Source organism: Phytophthora infestans, genomic scaffold (assembly GCF_000142945.1).
Source record: "Phytophthora infestans T30-4 supercont1.46 genomic scaffold, whole genome shotgun sequence".
Classification (NCBI taxonomy): Eukaryota; Oomycota; class Peronosporomycetes; order Peronosporales; family Peronosporaceae; genus Phytophthora; species Phytophthora infestans.
This window is the reverse complement of record NW_003303713.1, coordinates 481025-503258: the sequence shown is the minus strand read 5'-3', so window position 1 is coordinate 503258 and position 22234 is coordinate 481025. Positions and strand designations below refer to the sequence as shown.

The window sequence follows — 22234 nt, the reverse complement described above, 5'->3', positions numbered from 1 at the left end:
TTTCGAGCTCGTCGCGGGGAAAAGACCACGAAGAAGCTCGCTTTCGCGTGGCATGGTCCGTACCGTGTGGTCGGGATCGTGGGAGAGAACTCCTATCGAGTAGCCATCCCTTCTCACCCCAATCGGGTCGTGACCATTAACGTCAATAGGTTGAAACGTTTCCAAGGGCGATGGAGTCGACCGTTCCCTTCTGAAGTACCCGAGGGAGTCCAGTCGAGTCCGGGTGTAGACGACGACGGACCTCTATCAGAAGAGGACCTCCCCTCTACTAGCTTCGTAGAGAGACTCCTGATTGGAGGGGAAGAGACGGCCCTGACCGGAGTTCCTTGCTCTGTGATCGACATAATCGCCCGACGCAAAAAGAACCGTGAAGAGCAGTTCCTGGTGTTGTTAGCTACCTACGAGACTCTTTGGAGACCACGAAACACACTATTGCCCACCTACGCTGCTCTGATCAAGGCGTTCGAAGAAACCCGTCGTCGGGAGGGAGACCTACCAGAACTACGTCGCAGCGCGCGGTTGGAAGACGCTAACGCCGCCGTTGACGAAGAAGAGCTACTCTTCTAGGGAGGGGGAATCGTGGCGGGTCGACCCAATGAGCCAGAGTAAACTCACGACCCCGCCTCCCTCGAAAGTGTCCTGAAGAACACTTCTTACGACTTTGTATATTTTTGGATTCTACTTCACAAGTGGCTGATCTCCTACATACCAAAAAGAAAAACAATCTTACCGCGATCTCAAGAAAAAAAACGAAAACAACAAGTGGGGACGAATCGTGGTGAAAAACAAAAAGAAACTTAAAAAGGAAGACTATGCCAGTACTCTTACTCTCATCCAGTGAGGAACGGTTCTGGAATGGTACGAATCAATAACTTCTCGACGGCCTCTCGTTAGGCTGTTTTGTCGGACTTTTTAGCCGGCGAACTAGGAGCTGAATGAACACCCGGCGAACTCGACTTCCGAGGTGCTGACGGGGACCGCGAGGCCGAGCGTCCCTTAGGGGGCACTGCCTTCTTCAAGGAAGACACCGAACGCGACCGCTTACGCGTACCGTCCAGCGACGCTGGAGCTGACGGAGGAGTCGGCGTTTTGCCGTTGATCGGTTTGTCGGGGGTGACTTTACTCCCCTTCGAGTGCGTAGGTGATCGTGCTTTGCCCCGCCGGTACTCCCTACTCGTCTTGATGGTTGAGGACTTCGTCGGAGACTTCGACCGAGACGCAGGACGCTCCTCAGAACGTGACCGACGGGACTTCTTGTGCACTGGGGACTTCGATCGTGACCGTAAAGGAGAAACAGAACGTTCTGGCGCATAGTAGTTCTGGCTAGTACTACTATGCCTGTCTCTACTGCTGTACATCCCAGTCAACGCCTTCGATCTGGTGGAGTTCGTACTCCTGGGACCAGTGGATGTTGGGACTGTACTATTGCTCCTACTAGCTACCAACTACTGCCTCGAGTGGACCGGCTGGAGTCTCGCCGACACTCTTGTCGTGGTGGTCGCTGGTGTGGTATCTCACGCTTGTCGTCAATACGACGAGGGGAGCCCCCTCCGATCTGTCTCCCCTAAGGTGCTGGTCGAACTAGCATTGACGAGTACCCGCCACAACGCTTCTCAACGTAGTATGGCCGAGGCTCGGAACATCGAACGTCTGCGGGTCGACGACGATGTCGAGGTGCTATATGACTTTCAAGCCGCCGACCCTAACTACGTTGAGGACAGCTCCGAGGACTACCACGAAGCGTTCCAACCTCCCCTGTCTGAAGAAGTTGCTAACGACGGAGTCTATAGTACTAGCGTGAGAGATGTACGCAGAGGAACCGTTCGCCGAGGACGACGAACGACAAGTCGGGGAGAATGTCCCGTACCCGGGAACGGAGGGGTCATTCCAGGAGCTCTGCCTCCCGTCGGGATGACCCGAGACCCTGGAATCACTCCTCGCCCCGCCGTCCCGTCAGGGTGGTTCCCGTTGAACTCAACCTCGCACGTACCCTTGACCGAGCCCGTTAGGGTGGTACTATAAGGGGACCCCTGAACGCCGGAGTCTTGGCGTCGGGGACCAAAAGCACCTCGCGACATCAAGCCCTTTCCCAGAGGCTCTCCGTTGTCCCACGAAGGCCGACAACAAACGAAGTGAATCCTTCCTTTTTTTATGTAGTGTAGTGTATGTAAGGTCGAGAAGGTGTTAGGCCTCTCTTCCGGTTAGCTCTCAGTCTTATATTTCCCTCCTTCTACTCAAGAGGAAGCCAAGCCAATCAACAAACTTTTATTTTTCAACTCTCTAGTGTTCCTATCTACCGTTCCTGCAGCCACTGAACAAGACCGTACTCCCTGAACAGCCGCGGACTACCCGACCCTTGAAGGAAGAGGAGGTATACGACACAACATCACCATTGACGCGGCAACCAACGAACCGGATTTTGTCGTAAACGAACGTTGCATCTTCGAGTTAAACGGAGACAGAATGAGTTCGTGTTCGTCGCGCGACCCCATAAAGTCCGCATGAATAACTGTTGCAAACTGCAACATCACTTGGTCAACAGAGCTCATCAACTCCGGTACAATCGGCTGTATCAGTTGCAACATGCGTTTGCGCGCAACTGACTGAGACACGCGAAGGAAATCGTTGAGTATTTCTTGCGCATCGGGACCCAAATTTTCCAGCTTGAGGGCAACTTTGTCGGTTTCCTTTTTAATCTTCGTTAGAGCTGGAGGTACCCACGATTGACGCACGTGGTGTGCCAACAATTTTTCCAATTTCCCCACTAGTACAGTACTGGATGCAAGATTGCGATGGATGTACCGAGGAAGGTTTTCCTCAAACCACGCGTCTTCCTCCTCCTTAAATTCCTCCAAACTTACCGCTGGAACGACGCGCGTGTTCCGGCACCTCACAGCCACGTAACCTTCTTTCAAGTACACGATGTCGCTCGATGTGCCGTCCAGACGGTTTTGCACTTGCGTTAAAGGACCCTCGGGGTTCGTTTCGTCCCGTGCGCGATCTACCATGGTCAACACGCCTATCGTCTTGTCTGTTAACTTGTACTGCTGCACCAATTGAAATGCCTGCGAGTTGCGCACACGCTCAAATGCTGGAGTTACTGCTAGCACCAGAGTGTCTGGCATCTTTAGATACTTTTCTACTAGTGTTCGTGTGCGTTGCATCATGTCTCCGGGCTCGTCAATGAGTTTCCCTGCGACAATTCCCGGCAAGTCAACTAACTTCAAGTTGGGCAAATTGGGTGCGCGCACTTCAATCTCCAACACGTGATTCACAACTCCTGCAAGTTTGTTGGCGTCGTGTTCCTCCTGGGCGACCTGCTTCATCAACTGGCTCATGCGCTGAGCGACATCTTGCAGCGTACAGAGCTTGTCGAACTCAATTGGCGCTCGCTTGTCCGAGTAAACCAGACGCATTTTAATCTGCAGCTCGTCGGCATGCGGCGGATTGCCTTTGCAGTGCGGCATGAGCTCAGGGTCGCCTTCAATGTTGCCGTGCGACATTTGGAGGAGGATGGGCATTCTCGTGCAGATGTCAACTTCGCGGGGAAACAGCGGCAACATGGCTACACTCTCAAGCACGCTGGACTTGCCACTGCTCTCTTCTCCGATGACGACGATCTGCGGCAGCTTAAGCTCCTCGTCCGTCGCAATATTGGCCAAGTCTTCCACTATGCGGTAGAACTCCCCCACGCAGCCGCTGAGCAATGCAGCAGCAAGGCTTCTAGCGGGCGATTTCTTTTCTATTTTTTCCTCTTCTTGGGGGCTTTCCTCGCATCCTTGGGCTTGTGGAGGCGTTGGGACGTCTGGGGGCATCAATGGGGCTTCGTCGGCACCTTGGCGACGCCCAGCATCAAACAGAGCGGCGTATGAAAGCGCACTGCCGCCTGTGTCCGCGTCGGACACTCGCATGGTTGCGGAAAACGAAAATGTGGAATGAATGCGGGTTCAACATGAAGATGTCCGAGTGGATGTGACACATTTCTTTTAAATTAAAAAGTTTCACGACAGATGGAAAGGGACACCCGAAGTTCTTTTTCTTAAGAGTAGAATATCCTTTTAAGAAGTTTAACAAATCTTTGTTTGGTACTTAGCAATATCTGTCGACCGCTTTCATTGCCTAAATGGAATTAATAGACGGAGACGACAGCATTTCTTCGGTGCTATCTATTGTATGTTAAAAGTTATTGGTTGTCTACAGAGGGTTCCCTCGCTCTAGGCCTCCACTGGAAATCAAGCGAAACGAAAGCATCTCTAAATACTCGAGAGACGTTCTCCACACTTCCTAGAAGACGCAGCATTGGAGACAACATGTCCGACTCCGTCGTCACCCTGGTCACTCGTCCATTCATCGCGTCCCATTCAAAGCGAATTGAGCCGTCCTTGGTGATTCGCTGGTCAAGGAGAGCTTGACAGAGTGAAGCTTTCGTTTTGTCAAGCTCCCGAGACTCTTCGTCGAGCAGATGAGGGAAAACTGCAGCCAGTGTCTGCTCGCTGATGGTGACGCTGGTAAGTGAAGTAGCGATCAGCGAGTCTTCATTCTCCTGCGTCAGACACTTGAGCTCGACCACCATGTCCTTGAACGAGCACGACAGGAAATTCCAGTACTGCACCATCTTGTCGATGCCTTGGTGGGCATTGAATATGACGTCTGGAGCTATCGTGGACTGGAAGAATGCCGCCTGGACACAGGACTGGACTTTATCCTCTCCAGACAGCACCGCCATCATCTTCGGTTCTTGTAAGCCATGTCGAAAGAGACGAAAGTACTCGAGAGCTGCACTCCACAAGTTTTCTCGTGGGGGTAAAGCCGCTGCTGTCGAGAAACGACGACGCTTGAGCCTCTCAATCTCTTGCTGCAGCTGATCGTTCTCCTTCTCGAGATTTATCATGTGGTCGGTTTGTTTCTTCCTGTATCGTGCTTGTTTCTTGCGACGAAGCTCTCGTTGAAGCTTCTCCACTGTGCTGCTCTGTTTGAAGCGCTGGATGCACGTGACAGGCGCTTCTTCTTGAGGACTAGAAGGGGTTGACCCAGCAGTAGATGATGGTTGTGTCTTGGCTGGTTTGTAGAGTTGCTCTGTCTTCCGCTTGCGGTCCCTTGAAGGAGTGACGTTGAGTACTGGTAAAAGATTCCCACTGGATGAGCTTCTAGCTGTCGGTTCGGAAACGGCTTGAGTAACTTGTGTTTGGGGCGGTTAAACAGTGGTGTCATAGAATTTTTCATCCACGTGTTGCCGTCTTTTCGAAGTGCTACGATGTGACTTGGTGCGCACATGCACACTCCTAATCACCCCGTCACTGAGAAGGTGTGCATTGGGAGGACGAAGGATGCAGGAGTTCATTGGTGTTGAGAGCTAAGGGCGACGAGAAACACTGATGATATGGATTCGATGTCTTGGTTGTGCTGTAGCTTGTGGAATGAGCGTCTCCGAGAGGTTTCTCAGTCTCGTCATGGCTGAGAGGGACGCAGGTTGACGACATCGGATGTCGATCAACTTTAATGGCGTGTTCAAAAAGTACTTGTTGTTTGTATGGATTGACATCCAGCTACTCATATGCAGATTCACATGATAATGTAATCTCAAACTGCGTTACGTCGGTAGGTGAAGTGTCTTCGTGATAGGTTAATTACCCACGATGCATGTAGTGCGTGATGTTGAGAGAGGTGCCTCTACGGCCCCATGTGAAATCTTAAACGCGGCTTGGAGTTAAATTTACTGCACTCAAGGCTTGTTGATTTTACTAAAATAGTGCTTGGCTGACTGCTATTAAACCACTAAACGCGCAAGATGTACAGTATCCACGTCAACACTTGTATGCCCCCCCCTAATTCTTTTTTATATTTAAATTTATAAATACAGCATTTGAATAATATGGCACACTCACGCAGTAGATGCTTTATGGAAACTGTTTCAAAAACCTTTTAAGGCATGCTTTCGACATATTTTTTTTCAAATGTGCATTAGACAGGGGAAGTGTAACGGCATCGTTTCCTGTCTCGGAGCTTGTGAAGGAATTATATTCATAACTGTACCGGTTCCGGCTACCAGATTCGGTTGCTACCGGCTTCATCCGAATTAATCTACTTCAGAAAAAAAAATATGAGTGGCAATCAAAACTGAAGCATTGACCATAACAAGCTCAAGTAAATAATCATCGATTGTGTGGCAAGCAAAACACATGTCGAACAGGCCAATAACGCATTTCAAGGTCACAAGCACGAACATTATCAAAATCAATTATAATAAGTACTACAGTAGTAAATGCCGATAGTGGTCATTGTTCCTATCAAGTACACTCTTGATATTATTAATAGGAAAGGAATTTGGACAGCTTATTTTAGCGAAGGATCTGGGCGGTACGTTGATTGCGACAACAACGACCAGCGTCACCATCAAGGAGCAGACGTTGCAGCTCGCTTTCCCACACCTGTGTAGTGAGGCGGAGGGCGGGGTGTCCGCGCTTGGTCGGAAACTCCTGGGGCAACGCCTTGTGATGGCTGGATCGACACGATTTGAATGGGACGAGAAGAACTGCCGCGTGGCGAGCATCGTGAGTCAATCGGACATGCTGACACCGATCTTACGTCTGCTTGGTGGACTGGAAGACGTGTCTTTTGTGTTCGATAGGGCATCAATTTCTCCCGAGTTTCAGTGGATACAAACACCGTGATGCACGTCGTGCTTCTTGTTACTGTGTCGTCCGACAGCGTTTCTGTCTGCTAAACTAATTCGGTAGAAATCGCAACAACGAAACGCTAATGTACATATTTTGAGGGGGAAAAGAACTCTAACAACAGCTTGTCATTCCCATAACTGATTGGGCCTTTTAAAACTCACTTGAGTAGTTCGAAATAGCGAAACGAGATGAATCGATGGAGTAAATGTTAAAGAATAAAAAAAGAAAAAGGTTTTCAACAACTTCTCATATCACTCCACTCACTCACGCTGCCTTGGAATAGCGACAGCGGACATTCATCAATGGGAAGGCCAAGTTCAAAAGAGAACCAAGCAGCAGCCACCGACATCCCGAGTCAATGAATGAAGTCGAATACGATCATCAAAGTTATTGAGATTGTCTACTAGGAAAGTCAAGTAGAAAAGAAGGTACTATAGAAATGATCCTGTGTAAGTACGGTCTTGGTTAGAAATCGCTGGATGATGCCTACCGCTAATGATAATACCACCCATACGCACAGCTTGAGCAAATGTTTAGCCATCCGATTGGTTGAATCACTTCAACAACAAACATTTTGGAAGAGCGTTTTGCATCGCTAGCAGGCGTCATGGATTGGAGACGTCCGCTCGGGTGTTTCTGTCATTGGCGTCCCAATGATTGGAATTTCAGTCTTGGGGTTGTCAGTGTCTGGAATTGTGCCTGGAGCGTCTGTACCGGGTGACGCCGTTCCCGGTGTTGAGGTAGTAGGAGGCGCCATCGTTGTTGGAGTATTGGGGGCTGGAGACGGATCGATTGACGGTGCTGTTGTCGTCGGGGTGCCGGTGGCTGGTGCCGAGGTCGTTGGACTCTCCGTCACCGGCACTATTGTCGAGGACGAACTGCACTGGTCCGCGACGTAGCCCACTAGGTCCCGGAACAAGTAGATCTTGTCGCCGATTGGCAGAATGCACTCCGACAGACCCAACGCCTCCACGTCAGCGAGCAAATTGGCGCATGCACTCGACGCACACATACCGGCAACCTCCTCAGCATCGGGCTGAGTGCCGGATGTGAATGAGTATCCCAAGTCGGCGGCGCACTGGCCGATATACTGGTTCGTGAGCAAGGCCGAGAGGGCCGAAGTCTGGCATGTTGTCAGGTGTGGCGGTGGTCGGTAACGGCGTGGTCGGCGCTATGGTTGTCGGGGTGCCGGTGGCTGGTGCTGGGGTCGTTGGGGTATCCGTCACCGGCACTATTGTCGAGGACGAACTGCACTGGTCCGCGACGTAGCCCACGAGGTCGCGGAACAAGTAGATCTTGTCGCCGATAGGTAGAATGCATTCCGACAAACCCAACGCCTCCACGTCAGCGAGCAAATTGGCGCATGCACTCGACGCACACATACCGGCAACCTCCTCAGCATCGGGCTGAGTGCCGTATGAGAATGAGTATCCCGAGTCGGTGGCGCACTGGCCGATATACTGGTTCGTGAGCAAGGCCGAGAGGGCCGAAGTCTGGCATGTTGTCACGGGTGTGGCGGTGGTCGGTGACGGCGTGGTCGGCGCTGTGGTCGGTGGAGAAGGAGTCGCTGGGGTAGGTGTGGCTGCGTCACCACGTAGTCAACCAAATCCGATAGAAGCAGGATCTTCCCGCCGACTGGGACGCGGCAGTCTGTTGTCACCATTGATGCCACATACGCGAAGAGATTAACGCACGATTCAGACGCACACATGGCAGCAACGGTGGCTTCCGTCGGAGATGTCGGTGCCGTGAACGAGTAACCGGTGTCGCCGGCACACTGCGCCGTATACGAACTTGTGAGAAGGTATCTCAATTGAGCTGAAGTGCGTGACGCGATAGCCGTGGTAGGTGCCGGGATAGCGGTCGTCGGCACTGGTGTTGGAGCTGCCGTTGCGGTAGATTCCCAAATGGTACGTATGCGGAACTGATCGGATTTAAGATCAGGATTTGAGACCTGAATTATGAACAGACTGAAACCAAAGAAAAACACTTTTAAAGGGGAGAAGATGAAGCATTTACCGAGGTCTTCTGGTTGCTACACGGACATATCTACAACGTAGCACTAGTGAGTGTACTACCGTCCGCTGCGGGTGTAGCAACTGCCTCCGGTTCCTCCAGTGGAGGATCCACGTCGCTGTCAACGTCAGAGGGAATGTCCACAACCTGTGGTAGCTGAATGACCTCGCGAGGAACACGGCGGGCTCGCCCACGAGGAACATCAGCAACGCGGCGTACGTACTCAGCTGATATAGCCTTGATCACCGTCACAAATGTCGCCATTGAAGGATGCGGGGTTGGGAAACGTGTATTAAGCTCCCTGTTAAACCTCTCCAGGGGATTATTCGGTCGTGCGACCAACTCGTTGTTCATGCCGAATACGTTCCAGACATCGATGGTATACTGCTCCAGCCAAGTGCGGTTGAAATACCCCCAAAAATCGGCCCATTTTTCAGTAGAGTAGGTCACGCCAGCTTGAGCACAGCGCAACTTGATCTCACGCTTTACCCACTTAATACCTCGCTCGATGTGAGCAGGATCAATCACCGTCAGGGTGTCTAGGACACCACGTGTCATTGCAATCAGACACTCTTCCTCCGGAATAGCATAGCGCTTCATAGCCCGTCGGAGTGCTTGTTTCAGATGAAACAAGCACCCCAACACAATTGCGTTCGGAAACTGTGTTTGTAGTGCGTCCAACAGTGGCGCTTCGAAGTCACAAACAATTTCGGCCGGTTCGAGTTGCTGGTCCGTTGATTGTACGATAAAATGAATCATATCCCAGTAGGCGTCGCCAGTACGCGAGGTGCTCAGAATGTAGAACACCGGCACGAACACTCCAGAGGCTCGGTCGTGGACCATGAACACAACGCACTGTGCGTAACCCTGCGGGACACACCGAAAAGTGCCAAGCACAAACAACGTGGTACCATGATAGCGTAGTAGCGCGACCAGAGATGGATGCGCCCACCCAAGCAAGCGGGAAGGCTTGTTCAGATCGTTGCGGTTAATGGTGACGTAGTGAAACTGGAAAAAGGAAAGCTCCTCGTCTAGTGCCAATGAAAGCGGTGGAATTTCAATAGAGCCGTGAACATTGCTAGAGTAATGCGCGCTTCTTGCTCGGTGTACTCGTCGGACAACTTGTTGCTCTGACAACCCACGAACAACGTTGGGATTGTCAGCTGAGTAGAACTGGCGTCGCAATTCTTCCCACACTTGGCGCACAGGCCAAGCGACGTGCTCAATCGCAAGAAGGTCGGCTTGAGCTTTCATCTGGTCCTCAACGTTGATGACGACGTTGGCAATGGCTTCAGTGCGGCATGTGTGCAGCTTAACAGCAGCGTACGCCATCGATGCAATAGTAAACTCCAGCTTTCCTCTGCAACCTTGGCGAAACTTAGAGCATCTGTACACAATTTTCCTTGAGGACGACCATGCCTTGCAGTACTTATAGCCCTTGTAGAAGCATGTCGTCCGCTCACCACGTCGTGGCACAGACCCCACATCATTTGCGAGTTGCTGTCGAGCTTGCTCGAACAGCAACTCAGTGCTAACGACGTCCTCGACCGGCTCAGCTGGCTCCACTTCGCCATCCTCCGGCGCGCCCTCAGCCGGCTCAGCAGGCTCCACCTCGGCATCCACCGACGCGCCCTCGTTTGCCTCTCGATTCATCTTCTTCACTGACCAACGCACGAGCAGCCTCGAGGCTGAAGAAGTGCGTGAACTTACCAATCATTTTCAGATCCCATGTCAGATCTCCAGTAAGATAAATATCTGATCTAGAATCTGATCAGTTCCGTATACGTACCTTTTCGGAGCTAACCGCCGTTGCCGGCTCGGGCGTGACGGTCGATGGTGTCGGTGTGTCACCGTCACACTGGTCCGACACAAAGTCGATTAAGTCTGCGAACAAGTAGATTTTGTCGCCAATGGGCAGCGTGCACTCTGTCAGGTTCATCGCCTTGACATCATTTAGAAGATTGTGGCACGCGTCTGACGCACACATGCCACCAACTTCTGCCGAGGTGGGTTTTCTGCCGGTCGTGAAGGCGTACCCGGAGTCGTCGGAGCATTGACCGATGTTTTGGTTCAATAGAAGCCTCGACAGCGTGGAGACAGCGCACGAATCCGCTGCCGTTGACTTGGTCAGCATTGCAGCCGTCACTATAGCGAGTAAAAGCTTCATATTCCGTTGGTAGCCACCGACAGCTTTAGGTTGTTGCAGTAACGAGACAATCTGCAAGTGGCGATCTATAAACACCGATGGCGAGAAGGAAACCCAACGCGAGAAGGGGACCGGGAAGGGGGGGGCAACACATAACACTTCAAGCATTACTACTGGGCTTGTTTGCCAGCTAAAGCACGGCAAGTTGACCTGCAAAGACGAGCGGGTGTTGCTTGAAGCAACACTAGCAACTTGCTTCGTGCTGGCCGTACTACGACAATGGACTTCAATACATGTACCGAGAGAGTTAAGTAGTCTATGTAGCTCTTAATTATCTACCAGGTACTGTATTACTTTCTAACTGAGTCTAGACTTCACGTGTACGTCCTTTCGACGTCATGGTATCGCCCTATCTTACCTGCCGTTGAAGATGTCGTGACTATTAGTTACGGTATGTACAGTACACCGGTAGAAGGTCTACTACTACTGTAGTAGTACTGTTCACTACTATTTATTAATAGACCTGTGCCGGACCAGTGTTGACGAGTGTGGTCCTGCGATCAGATCCAACAGTACTGTAACTCTTCTGTAAATCATCCGAGCTGAACAATTTGTTCAGCCCGGATGATTGCGATTGTTGAACAATCGCACCTCGACTTGAGTAGTCTACGTAGAGCTAGAGAGTCTCTAGTAGAGACCAGTTCAACCCGTTCGTTGTGATACCGGCGAACTTCTGGGCAAAACACTTGATCCGAGTGCAGCAGCCACCACAGCGAATAGGCACCGCACTCGAGTCATCCATGATGACTCATGACCCCTTTCCAAGTCCCACGTGGTGCGTACTGTATCAGAGTCTTAAATATTCAGGAGAACGAGTGATTTACACCCAACAGTACGGCCTTCCCACACCAAAAATGGGTGAACACCCATAGAATGTGCAAACACAACACGCTATGGAGGAATCACGAATAGATTTGACCGCCTTTGCACGCTGCCACTTCTGCGCAGACGCGCCACAGACGCGCCACAGGGGTCAAATAAGACCCAATCAGAACACAACTAGAGCTGTCGAAAATAGCCCAATCAGAGCCAGACACTACAGCCCAATCAAAGTTCCCACATTTCTCGATTCAAAAATTTGAATGTTTAATTTTGAACTTCACAATCTACGCGACCCCGCTTGGCAGGATGCCGAAGCGGATCGACTGGAAGGACGTGGCGCTTGGCATCTCCGCCCTTGACGCCGAGGGGGTGCTGAGCACCTTGAAGACGTACGAGGTGACCAAGTGCAACCAACTGGCGTGTGTGGTGTGCCCAGAGGACGCCACACACAAGATGCGCTACCGCCTACTGAAGTGTGCGTCGGAATCGTGTGCTACGTCGATTTCCTCGCATGGGCAGGCTTGCCCGTGGCGAGGGAAGACTTTATCGTGTATGCCGAACAACGCGGTGTCGATTTTCCAGGTGGGGGAGCACGTTACAGCAGCCAGATCCCCCAGAAAGAAGCGTTTGACGCCCAGCCAGAAAACCTATGTTAGGGAGCTGACTCTACACCACCTTCGGCCAATGAGAATTAGGCACTCTATGACGCGGAAGTTTGATATGGTGCTCCAGGACCTTCCGAGCCTGAGCACCGTCCAAAACTTCGTGCAGCACTACTCGCGAACTCACTTGATGCGAAACGATCGCGTGGACGATTTACGTAAGTGGATCCACGAGCGTGCATTCACTGGGGACGAAGCCTTGGATCAGCCTTTCACTTATGCGTGGGACCTGGACGTGGATGGTAAGCCTGTCGTAGGCAACGGTTCTGAGGAGCGGCCGTTCGTCGTCGGCTTAACTACCAAGACGCTAATTATGCGACTGATGAGGCCTCCTGAGTCGTTCATCCTGCACGTAGACGCTACATACAAGCTCAACTACCGGGGGTACCCAGTTCTTGTGATCGGAATATCCGATACCTCGCGTGTGTTTCACCTAGTATCACTGTTTATTGTATCCGGTGAAAACCAAGCCATTATACAGTCGACGCTCATGGCGCTGCGTCGACTGTACGGTGTACTCACAGGATACAAACTGGTGGTGCAGTACGTCATGGGTGACGCAGACCAGGCTCAGTACAACGCCGCCAACGCTGTTTTTGGCAACAACCCGCGGTTCACTAGCCTAATGTGTTTCTTCCACGTGATGGAGAAAGTGTACACGGCGATTAAGGCGTTTCCCTCGGATACTAAGGCTACTATAGTGCGCGATCTGTACGATATGCATTTTGCGCGCAGCCACAACGAGTTCGTGCGGATGCGGGAGGACTTTTTAAACCGTCTGATGGATGGTCGGGGGCTGACGACATTTGCCCAGTACATTAACTGCCAATGGCTGAAGGGACGCTTCTCTACCTGGCAGCTCTATTGGACTCCCAGCGGGTTCGCATCCACGAACAATCCGGTGGAGACGTTTAACGCTGTGCTGAAGCGTGATTACACCCTCCGACGTAGACTGAAAATGGGAGCGTTGCTACAGGAACTAAGTAATTGCTGTCAGGATAAATCAGCAAGCGAGCGAGCCTTCAGTCTGGATGTGGTTCCATCTCCAACTCTCGTACGCAGGGTCTCTGAGATGATCCGTGAGGAGCTTCTGTATGAGGGCTGGCGCGATCCAGGTGATATTCCGAGCGCTGGACTCGTGCGTGTAATTTCATGTCCAGCTAAACGCATTCAAGTTTCCCCCAATACACGCAGCGAAGAGGGTATCGCGGTGAGTGCCCAGATGGGCGTAAACTACGCCAGGATGGAGTTCGAGGGACAGCCGTACGGAGGCTGGATGGTTGACACCACCCGTATGTGGTGTCAATGTAGCTACTGGTTTGGCTTTGGCGTGTGTGTGCACGTCCTCTTCGCACAGCGAACACTCGAGTACTTGGACTGTCGCGGGCAGGAGATATTGGTTACGCGCGGCAAGCAGAAGAACACTAGTGAAGGTCTGATCTCGCGAAGCGGCCATCGTGGTGGCCGTCCACTGGGTGTTGGCCCAGCGTTGACATATTGAGATCCTGCATGTGCACGCGATCTACTTAACTAGCGCCGGGATGCCTTTTGCATGGTATGAGTTGATCTGATAATCAGCCAATCGAGGACTTTAACATCATCGACGATATAGTGTGTGTTTTTTTGCTTTGACAGTATATCAACAAATACAAAGAGCTTTAAGAAGAACCCTTCGATGGTATTCTTACCCAACCTCTTTAGTAAAAAGATCATCGTCGAAATTTGAGCAATCTTCCAATATTAAGGATGCTGGGCCTTCTTTTCTGCATGAAGAACTTTGATTATCGCATCTTTCTTGACTGTCTTCGGAGAAACTCCTCGCATGTAGAGTATGCGAGCAATATATCACTACACGATACCGTCGAGATACGAAGTCGTACTCTACTTTTATAACCGCTGGATTTAAATTCGTTTAAACTAAGTCTGTGAAGGTCGCTTCTTCCAACACTGGTCGCACGCGCATTTGAAGCAGATATTATTACCGTACGAGACCGTGATCTGGGCTCCAACGTCGACAGTAGCTACCATACGGCACAGCACCTTAACCTGCGTCCTATTCTGCATTTCCACGAGCTCTACGTTGGGGCAGCAGGAGTGCTGAAAGAATCTTGCGGTCGTTCCAGCAGCCAACGCCTCGATATACACAAAGTTTCCCCGCGTGGTTTTCTCATTCAACAGCATGGTGAAGCCGCTGTTCTGCTTCATGGCCTCCTTGGGTTGGCCTTCGCGCATAGCCTCATACTCCTGCAACTTTCCACAGTACTCGGCGACGATCTCTCCTGCCCATAACTTCTGCGTCGTGTACACGCCCAGGCCTAGGCGCCGAGTATCGTAGATCCTTAGGCCTGGGTGATTACGTGGCGCGTTGCTGCATAGCGCGTCGAGACGGCAGATCTCCGTCGTGCAGTAGAATGCCATGTCCGCGTTCTGACAGCAGTGCGCGAAGCAGTCTCCGATGCATAGGCAGGGGTCAACGTCGCCGGCGTCGACGAATTTTAGCCCCTCCGGCACAATGTTCTCCGAGATCTGCGCCACGCAGTCCGGAAAGGGAACAGGCTCCATAACCTCTGGCATATCATCGTCGGGGTCAGGTAGAGTGGGCGCGTTATACACCGGTTTATTTTTGCGCACTTTGACCAACTTCAGTCGCATGCCAGGGATTCGCAACAAGTCCTTCATTGTCTTCACCTTCAAGGTGTGCGCGTGATAGATGCTGGTGCCGCTGCGAGTTGGGGCGCGTCTATTCTGGTAGCGTTTCTTTCTTGATTTACTCACGTGGTAGTCAACCTTTCTCACCTTGCGTCTGTGATACTGTGCCTCGCGCTGTGCGAGTGTAGGGACCGCCAAAATCTCACGTAGAGATACCAGCTGAGATGGAGTAGGCTGACTAGATTCTTCCTGTTGCTTTGTCTGCTCAGGTTGACTAGGAGAGTCTGGTACGCTGTCTTCAGCCTTTACCTCGGATTCCAGACGTCCATCCTCCACATTCAACTCACCTCCAGCTTCTTCGACTTGTTTAACATCGGAATTAAGACTGCTAGCCTTCTTTTTGTAAAAATGTGTCATGTTCATAGAAATGAGAACGACGGTGTTCTTCCTGTACAGGTCACCTGAAGCGTCATCTCCCACATTAGCTCGCTGCAAGATTTCCTGCGATGGATGGCCTTGCGCAGAGGTAGCACCAGTCTTGTGTGGCGCCGTAGGTGCCACCAAATGACCAGGGGGGGAGTTGGGTCGCTTACTGAGCGCGGACAACTTGGGGTTCGTGTTACCCTTGGTTTTAGCGGCTGCCACGGTGACTGGCGCCTTTTCCTCGTATGCATTCTTTTCATCGGACTCGTGCGCATCTGTGAGACCGTGAGCAACGGCCGCAGCAACCGTGGTCGGGGAGCTGGACGTCAGGGAATGCGTCTGATCGTCGCCAATAAAGACACCCGTAAAAGCAGCGGTTACGATGCTCTGAACCGCCTCAGCAAAACGTGTGCGGTCGGATACAGCCCGGAACTCGCCCGACACAAGCTTGTACGTGCGTAATTTGCGCCAATGGCACTTCACCTCCTCACCGTCACGATTTAGCACCTTCTTGATCATCATGGTTGGCGGGATGATCTCATCCGTCGTGACAGCGATCGGGGCCGCCGCCTTGTCGAGCGAATCATCCACGCGCGTAACAACAGCAGTCCTGTAGCCACGGGGGTCGCCGGCGACATACATCTGAGTGTAGTAGGTGATCGTGTCCCCAGCGTACAGCTTCATAGGCGGAAGCTGCGCGGAGGACAGCCCGACCATGGCAGTGTGTAGGGTGCGGTGGCTGGCGTCTTGAGGCCAGAAGCCAATGTTTGCTTCCAAACAACGAACAACTTTTGGGTCACATTCAAGTAACACACATCCTCCGAACACGTACTGCATTTGGCTGACGCGGGTGCGTCAGCCCCATTAGCCCTAGCCTGGGGCCCCCACGGTCAGGGTCTATCAGAAAGGCCGGGTCTGTTGCCCCGCCCCTGTCTTTTTGTGTTGGAATCTTGATGTGTTGGTCAAATCGGTTCGTGTGAAAATAAGGTTATCTCAATATTCAGACAGTGGCTGATGCAGTTGCATCACCGGAATAGTGGGATTACTCGCGGATAATATCCGATATTCGTGGAATTGGGGGCTCCAATGGAATATGCTACAGTACACCAAACAAGCAGATGCAACTGGTTTGTATGGTACATGGGCCGCTTCGATTACTGTAGACCTCCTTCGAGGCCACACCGAACATTCCGGTCGAGACTTGCTCACTCAATGTTCCAGTGACTCGGACGCGTCAGATACTATTACATGTAACAGAGCATTCGCTTGCTACCACATTTTGACTTATGTCTTGGAAGGCTGAGCAAAGGGCTAACCCTTTACTACCGGTATTATAAAATTTCAGCGACAGTGTGGTGCTACAGTACATGTTCTTCTGCACTGCACATTTTGGTATCGGAGATCACGATAATCATTCCTGTATCCTGTTTGCGCTTTTTTGATCACATAAGGAATGATAGCACAAATCTTTAACGGTCGTAAGCACATTTGGACCGAGGAACTCAAAGGTTAAAGCAAAACACTTGGGTAGATTCTCAGTTGGTGATAGCGCCCTGCAAAGTTGCTTCTTAGCATCTGGACAAGTCTTCACAGAAGCGTAGCAGAGCGAAGAAAACGTAGCGAGTAGACCGAAGGTCAATACTCGTCTCGAGTTGCTTTACTCGTGGAGCTTATAGACGACACAGTAGCAGCCGAGGTGACCGTTGGTGTCAAAGCCGAGCTCGCGGACGAAGTGGTAGTGCTCGCAGCAGTCGTGGAGGTCGACATGCTGCTCGTGGTCGAGCCCGTGGACGACGCCGGGCAGTACGTAGTCCACCAGATCAGCGAGCAGCAAAATGTTGTCACCCACCGGGATGACGCACTCAGACCGACCCATGGCCTGCACGTCGGCGAGCAGGTTCTGGCAGGCCGATGAAGCGCACATCTTTTCGACCGTGTCTTGGTCTGGGATGCTGGCGGCCGTGAAGACGTAGCCCGAGTCCGTCGCGCACTGGTCAATGTACTCAGCAGCGCTGACAAGACCGACGCAAAGCAATCCGCGTGCGAGCCACAAGTGCTGGCAGCGGAGACGCACGACAAGATGGCGGCGAAGACGGCGAAAGTGCGGCGTAGCTCTGCATCTGAAAGAAGAGCTGACAGCCATCTCTTCTCACGGCGAATCTCTTTGATCCCCCAGCTTTAGATATTTGGTCGGAGCTCGTTGCTAGGTCAGGAGTCTGGCGAGTGCAACACGAGCCCAAAGTTCCGTCGCTTCGTCTTCAACTTGCTGGCTACTCCCGCCACATCCTCAACTAGCCTAGCTAGAAACTACGTAGTACAATAAACGTGTTAACGTCCCTCCGTAACAATATTTTTTAAATGTTTCAAGAATGATTGTCATTCAATGTTAAAATCGCCGCTAACGGATGAACGACTTCAACATGCACGTCGCCTACGACTCTTAATAATCAGAACGTGGCGATAGACGGGGGCTAAAAAAAGCAGCAAAGCACTCGCAAGGGCTGCAGCAGGCTGCGAGTCGATCCGTACACGCGCTTAGCAAGCGATGGGGGTCTTGGTCGGCGCGGCAGTGGGATCGGCCTGGTTCGTCGAGTTGTCCGGCGTCGTCGGGGTGTCAACAACCGGTGCGTCCGTGGCAGGAGAGTCCAGGCTGGGGGCCTCCGTGGCCGGGGTAGGCGCCTCTGTGGCAGGCGAGTCCGGGCTGGGTGCGGCCGTCGATGGGCAGTTGGCCGGCACGTAGTCCACCAGGTCGGCCTTCAGGTTGATGCCGGGACCAACCGGCAGCTGGCACTCCTCCAGGTTCATGGCCTGCACGTCAGCGAGCAGGGTGTTGCAGGCGGTCGAGGCGCACATCTTGTCGATGGTGGCCTGGTCCGGGATCTCAGCGGCCGTGAAAGCGTAGCCCGAGTCCGTGCCGCACTGTTGGATGTTGGCGTTCGTGAGTAGAGCGGACAAGACGCTGCTTCCACAGGTGGCAGCAGAGGCCTCAGAGGCGAGCGCGGCGATGGCGATGGCGGCAACAAAAGACTTCATAGTGGAGAGAGTGGAGGATAAGCTTGGATTGGTCGCTTGAGACGCAAATTGCAAAGTGATTGATCCGGGAGGAGTCAAGTCGATCGGGTCGGAGGCCCCGAGCTCGCTCTGTTCGACAAGTCCGACTCAGCTGAGGCGTGTCCCTCGACGGCGGGCACTCACCGAGCTTTGGTGAGAGATGGGAGGTACGATAGGGCCGATCAGAGCATCGCTACAGTAGAGCACATACACTGAAGAAGGTTGACACAACAGTTGAAGCTGTGGGCGGTCAAGGCTTTACCCGACGGGTGTCAAGAACTCGCCGTGCATGTTGCAGTGCAACGTGTAAACTAAACTGGCGGTTGAACATGGAGGCCAGTCAGCGGGAAATGACAACCGTGGTACCTCGTGTCAGCCGTTTTAGACTGGATATGAGTCATAATCGAGGATTGAGCAGCCACCATTTGTGCGTCATATCATATGACGCACAAATGGTGGCTGCTCTGTAACGGGGTACGTAGCACTAAGTGTACCCTGGTTACATGAAGTGTGACACTTCACACTTCAGGAGTATGACATGTCATACTCCGGGATATTTGGTACAAGGTACCAAGGTCATTCAAAACCAACCATTGGTTAAATGACATTGCATTACTATAGGTAACTGATAGTTTGTATTAACCTCAAACTTAACCTACCTATAAATATACTCAGTTTACAATCTACCTTATTTAGGTCACTTCGCTCTCTTTAATTAAAGAGGGGACCTGTGAACTGCCGTTCACTGAGAGTTTGTATACTCTCGGAAGATAACTTCCTCTAGCGCAAGGTGCTGTGTGACCCCGTCACACTTGGTAGCACTTGTAGTCAATCCACGCCATCGCGGGTAGACTACCTGAACCTCCGAAGTTCGTTGCCATGGATATGAACGACTTCTCCCATATGAACGACTCTCAGTTCGAGTCGGTTCGGAAGATGGCAGGCATCTTCGGGATGGAGGCCCTGCAGAGCCTGGTGGTATCAACACCGGCTGAGCAGCTCGAGCGCGTCAATGCATTCGACGCGTACGAGCAGGGCCTCATCGCGCATGTGCGGGAGAACCTGCAGGCTCCGGCGGCGGGAGCAAACCCGCCTCACCCGAAGCCAATACGGCTGAAGGTAAAGCCGTATGAAGGGAAGGAAGGCGAGAACCTTCACTTCTGGGTCCGAGAAGTAGAGCTCGCGATGGACGCGGCTCTGATCTCGACCGAGCAACTGCGTGTTGCTTTTGCACTCTCCAACCTTAGCGGTCGTGCTAAGAGTTGGGTGTACACTCGGGAAGAGACATCCCCTGGATGTTTCACATCCTGGGCTCAGCTGTGCGAACAGCTCCGAGCCGCGTTCCTTCCCGGCGAACTACGAGTACCGCCAGCGTTCGCGCTTCCTCGCGTGTAAACAAGGAAGACGCGAACTGCACGAGTATGTGCAAGAGATACGGGAGCTCACGGCGTCCCTAGTGGGAGACCCACTCAATGAACACATCAAGATGACTGTGTTCATGGACGGCCTTCGAGTGGGCCCCGCACGCACTCAGCTGTTCCGGGTGCAGGCAAACACCCTTGAAGAGGCGATTCAAGTGGCTCTTCAAGAAGAATACAGCCATCGCCAGGCGCGTACGCCGGCCTCAGCGTGGCCTGGGAGTTCCTTGTCGGCTCCCGGTCGAACAAGCCCCAACGGACCAGTTCCCATGGAACTCGGGTCCGCCGAACAGCGTGACATCCGCTGCTTCGGCTGTGGGAAGATGGGCCACTTCAAGCGCGACTGTCCCGCGGAAAGACTCCGCAGACGGTCCTTCCCCAAGCCCGTCCTCAAGGGTCGCTGGCAGAAGCCAGGATCCCGGGGACAGGGGAACGCAGGGAACCAGTAGGGGCGGGGCGCCCTACTGGGGAAGAACTAAGTCTTCGTGATGGGTGCGCGGGTGGCGCGTACCACGGGGACTTAGCCCCTGAGAGTCTTCGCACTCTCGAATCGGCGAAGAGCAGCGGCGGGTTGCTCGTAGTACACGGATGTGTACGGGGGTACGATCACCCCTTTAGAATCTTGATTGACTCTGGGGCGTCGAAGAATTTCGCACGCCGCCAGACGGTTGCTCGTAACAGCAACAAGTTGTCCGAAGCTTTGCGAGAAAGCAAGGGCAACGGGACGGTGTCAGTGCGACTGGCCGACGGGAAGGTCGTCACTGTCCCCAACGTCCAAGTGGATCTGGCTGTCAAGTTTGAAGACTTTGACAGCCTCGAACAGTTCACTGTTCTCGATATGGATCCATATGATATGATCCTGGGCATGCCCTGGCTTGAGAAGCACGAGCCCTGGATCGACTGGCGAGGCAAGGCAATCGGTGCCAGCCGCCCTGCGCAGTCCGACAGAGCATTGGTGAGTCATGTTCCCACCTCTGTCAGGACCCGGGGCGCCCGCGAGGGCTGCCAGGGTACCAAAGCATCCGGCAGATGCTTGGGAGTCGTCGACGTATATGACGACTCCGAGGATGTTTTGATGGTGCCGCGCCCAGAAGAGGCGCCGGCCAAGTGGGTAACTTAGGTCCACAGGCGGGTAACTTAGTTCCGCAGACAGCTGCAGCTGTCATGAACACTGAGAACAGCGTGTTCAGAGTGGGTAACAGAGTTCCACTCACGGTCGCCCAGACCATAACTGAAGAGGAAGACGTCGGATACGCTTCCTGTGTGGGTAACACAGTGCCACACACGGTCGCCCAGACCATAACTGAAGAGGAAGACGTCGGATACGCTTCCTGTGTGGGTAACACAGTGCCACACGCGGTCGCCCAGACCTTAACTGAAGAGGAAGGCGTGGAACACGCTTCCTGTGTGGGTACAACAGTACCACACGAGGCCACGAGTGCCTCGGATGTCGTAGCGACGACATCCCTAGACGTGGGCAGCAAAGCTCCCCGTCACAGAAGCCGTCGGCAAAGACGCCGCCGCCGCCTCAAGTCGGATCCGAACTTCGTTCCGATCGACGTCGCTTCAAGCGACTCGGAGTCCAGGGCCCGGGCTCCTCCGACAAGGCCGGTGGAAGAGTGTTATCACATCTTCGATAGCGAGACGGGTTTACCCGTCAAGGCATCTGGTGTCCACTTGGAACCGTTGCCAGAGGTTGCAGAGATACTGAACCTCGAGGAAATGACGGCTGAGTCTTTCCTGGCCAACCTCAAGGCTGGAGAGATCGCTGAGATGGTACTCATGAGACCTGAGACCACTCAGGAGGAGCTGAACTCCTCCTCTGTCTTGGACGAGAACGTCCTGGAAGACATGAACAAGCAGCGTCAGGCGCGCTTGGGTTCTGAGATTCTCAAGAACCCCAAGGATCCGGTGTATCCTTTGGTGACGGAGTATGCGGACGTGGTGAATAAACACCCACCGACCCAACTCCCACCGGATCGAGGCGTACGGCACGAGATTGATCTCGTGCCCGGCACAAAGTATTGTGTCACGAGGCAATGGCCTCTCCCGCGCGAACAGTGCGAGGTCATTGATGCCTTCTTCGCCGCGAAAGCGAAGGCAGGCATGGTGCGGGAGTCGAAATCCCCGCACTCGACGCCGACTTTCTGCGTTCGTAAGCCGAACGGAAAGTGGCGTCTGGTTCACGCTTATAACAAGCTGAACAACGCAACGGTGCCGGCCCAAACACCGATCCCACGAAAGGATGTGTTGTTGAACAACATGGCCGGGAGCGTACTGTACAGTGCGCTGGATTGGTAGACGGATACT

The 22234-nt window shown here is 52.8% G+C and overlaps 8 protein-coding genes across 8 annotated transcripts; all 8 read right to left on the bottom strand.

The window, feature by feature from the left end:
- Positions 1 to 2764: 2764 nt before the first annotated feature.
- Positions 2765 to 3326, bottom strand: PITG_16878 (uncharacterized protein; the record flags this gene model as incomplete). The annotated part of the gene is made up of 2 exons (XM_002897265.1): positions 2765 to 2834; positions 2920 to 3326. 2 exons carry the CDS (start codon positions 3324 to 3326, stop codon positions 2765 to 2767), a joined length of 477 nt encoding a protein of 158 aa, XP_002897311.1.
- Positions 3327 to 4183: 857 nt separating this feature from the next.
- PITG_16877 (uncharacterized protein) lies at positions 4184 to 5480 on the bottom strand (the record flags this gene model as incomplete). Its single annotated transcript, XM_002897264.1, has 2 exons — positions 4184 to 5118; positions 5372 to 5480. The coding sequence occupies 2 exons, from the start codon at positions 5478 to 5480 to the stop codon at positions 4184 to 4186; spliced, it is 1044 nt and encodes a 347-aa protein (XP_002897310.1).
- A 1792-nt stretch (positions 5481 to 7272) lies between these two features.
- On the bottom strand, positions 7273 to 7809 carry PITG_23098 (elicitin-like protein; the record flags this gene model as incomplete). The annotated part of the gene is made up of 1 exon (XM_002897263.1): positions 7273 to 7809. A coding segment is annotated over one exon (537 nt), but the record flags the coding sequence as incomplete, so codon positions are not given.
- A 118-nt stretch (positions 7810 to 7927) lies between these two features.
- Positions 7928 to 8176, bottom strand: PITG_23097 (elicitin-like protein; the record flags this gene model as incomplete). The annotated part of the gene is made up of 1 exon (XM_002897262.1): positions 7928 to 8176. A coding segment is annotated over one exon (249 nt), but the record flags the coding sequence as incomplete, so codon positions are not given.
- A 74-nt stretch (positions 8177 to 8250) lies between these two features.
- Positions 8251 to 8532, bottom strand: PITG_23096 (elicitin-like protein; the record flags this gene model as incomplete). Its single annotated transcript, XM_002897261.1, has 1 exon — positions 8251 to 8532. A coding segment is annotated over one exon (282 nt), but the record flags the coding sequence as incomplete, so codon positions are not given.
- Positions 8533 to 10464: 1932 nt separating this feature from the next.
- Positions 10465 to 10860, bottom strand: PITG_23095 (elicitin, putative; the record flags this gene model as incomplete). The annotated part of the gene is made up of 1 exon (XM_002897260.1): positions 10465 to 10860. The coding sequence occupies one exon, from the start codon at positions 10858 to 10860 to the stop codon at positions 10465 to 10467; it is 396 nt and encodes a 131-aa protein (XP_002897306.1).
- A 6252-nt stretch (positions 10861 to 17112) lies between these two features.
- PITG_16874 (elicitin-like protein) lies at positions 17113 to 17598 on the bottom strand (the record flags this gene model as incomplete). Its single annotated transcript, XM_002897259.1, has 1 exon — positions 17113 to 17598. The coding sequence occupies one exon, from the start codon at positions 17596 to 17598 to the stop codon at positions 17113 to 17115; it is 486 nt and encodes a 161-aa protein (XP_002897305.1).
- Positions 17599 to 17990: 392 nt separating this feature from the next.
- PITG_16873 (elicitin-like protein) lies at positions 17991 to 18488 on the bottom strand (the record flags this gene model as incomplete). The annotated part of the gene is made up of 1 exon (XM_002897258.1): positions 17991 to 18488. One exon carries the CDS (start codon positions 18486 to 18488, stop codon positions 17991 to 17993), a length of 498 nt encoding a protein of 165 aa, XP_002897304.1.
- Between the last annotated feature and the right edge of the window lie 3746 nt (positions 18489 to 22234).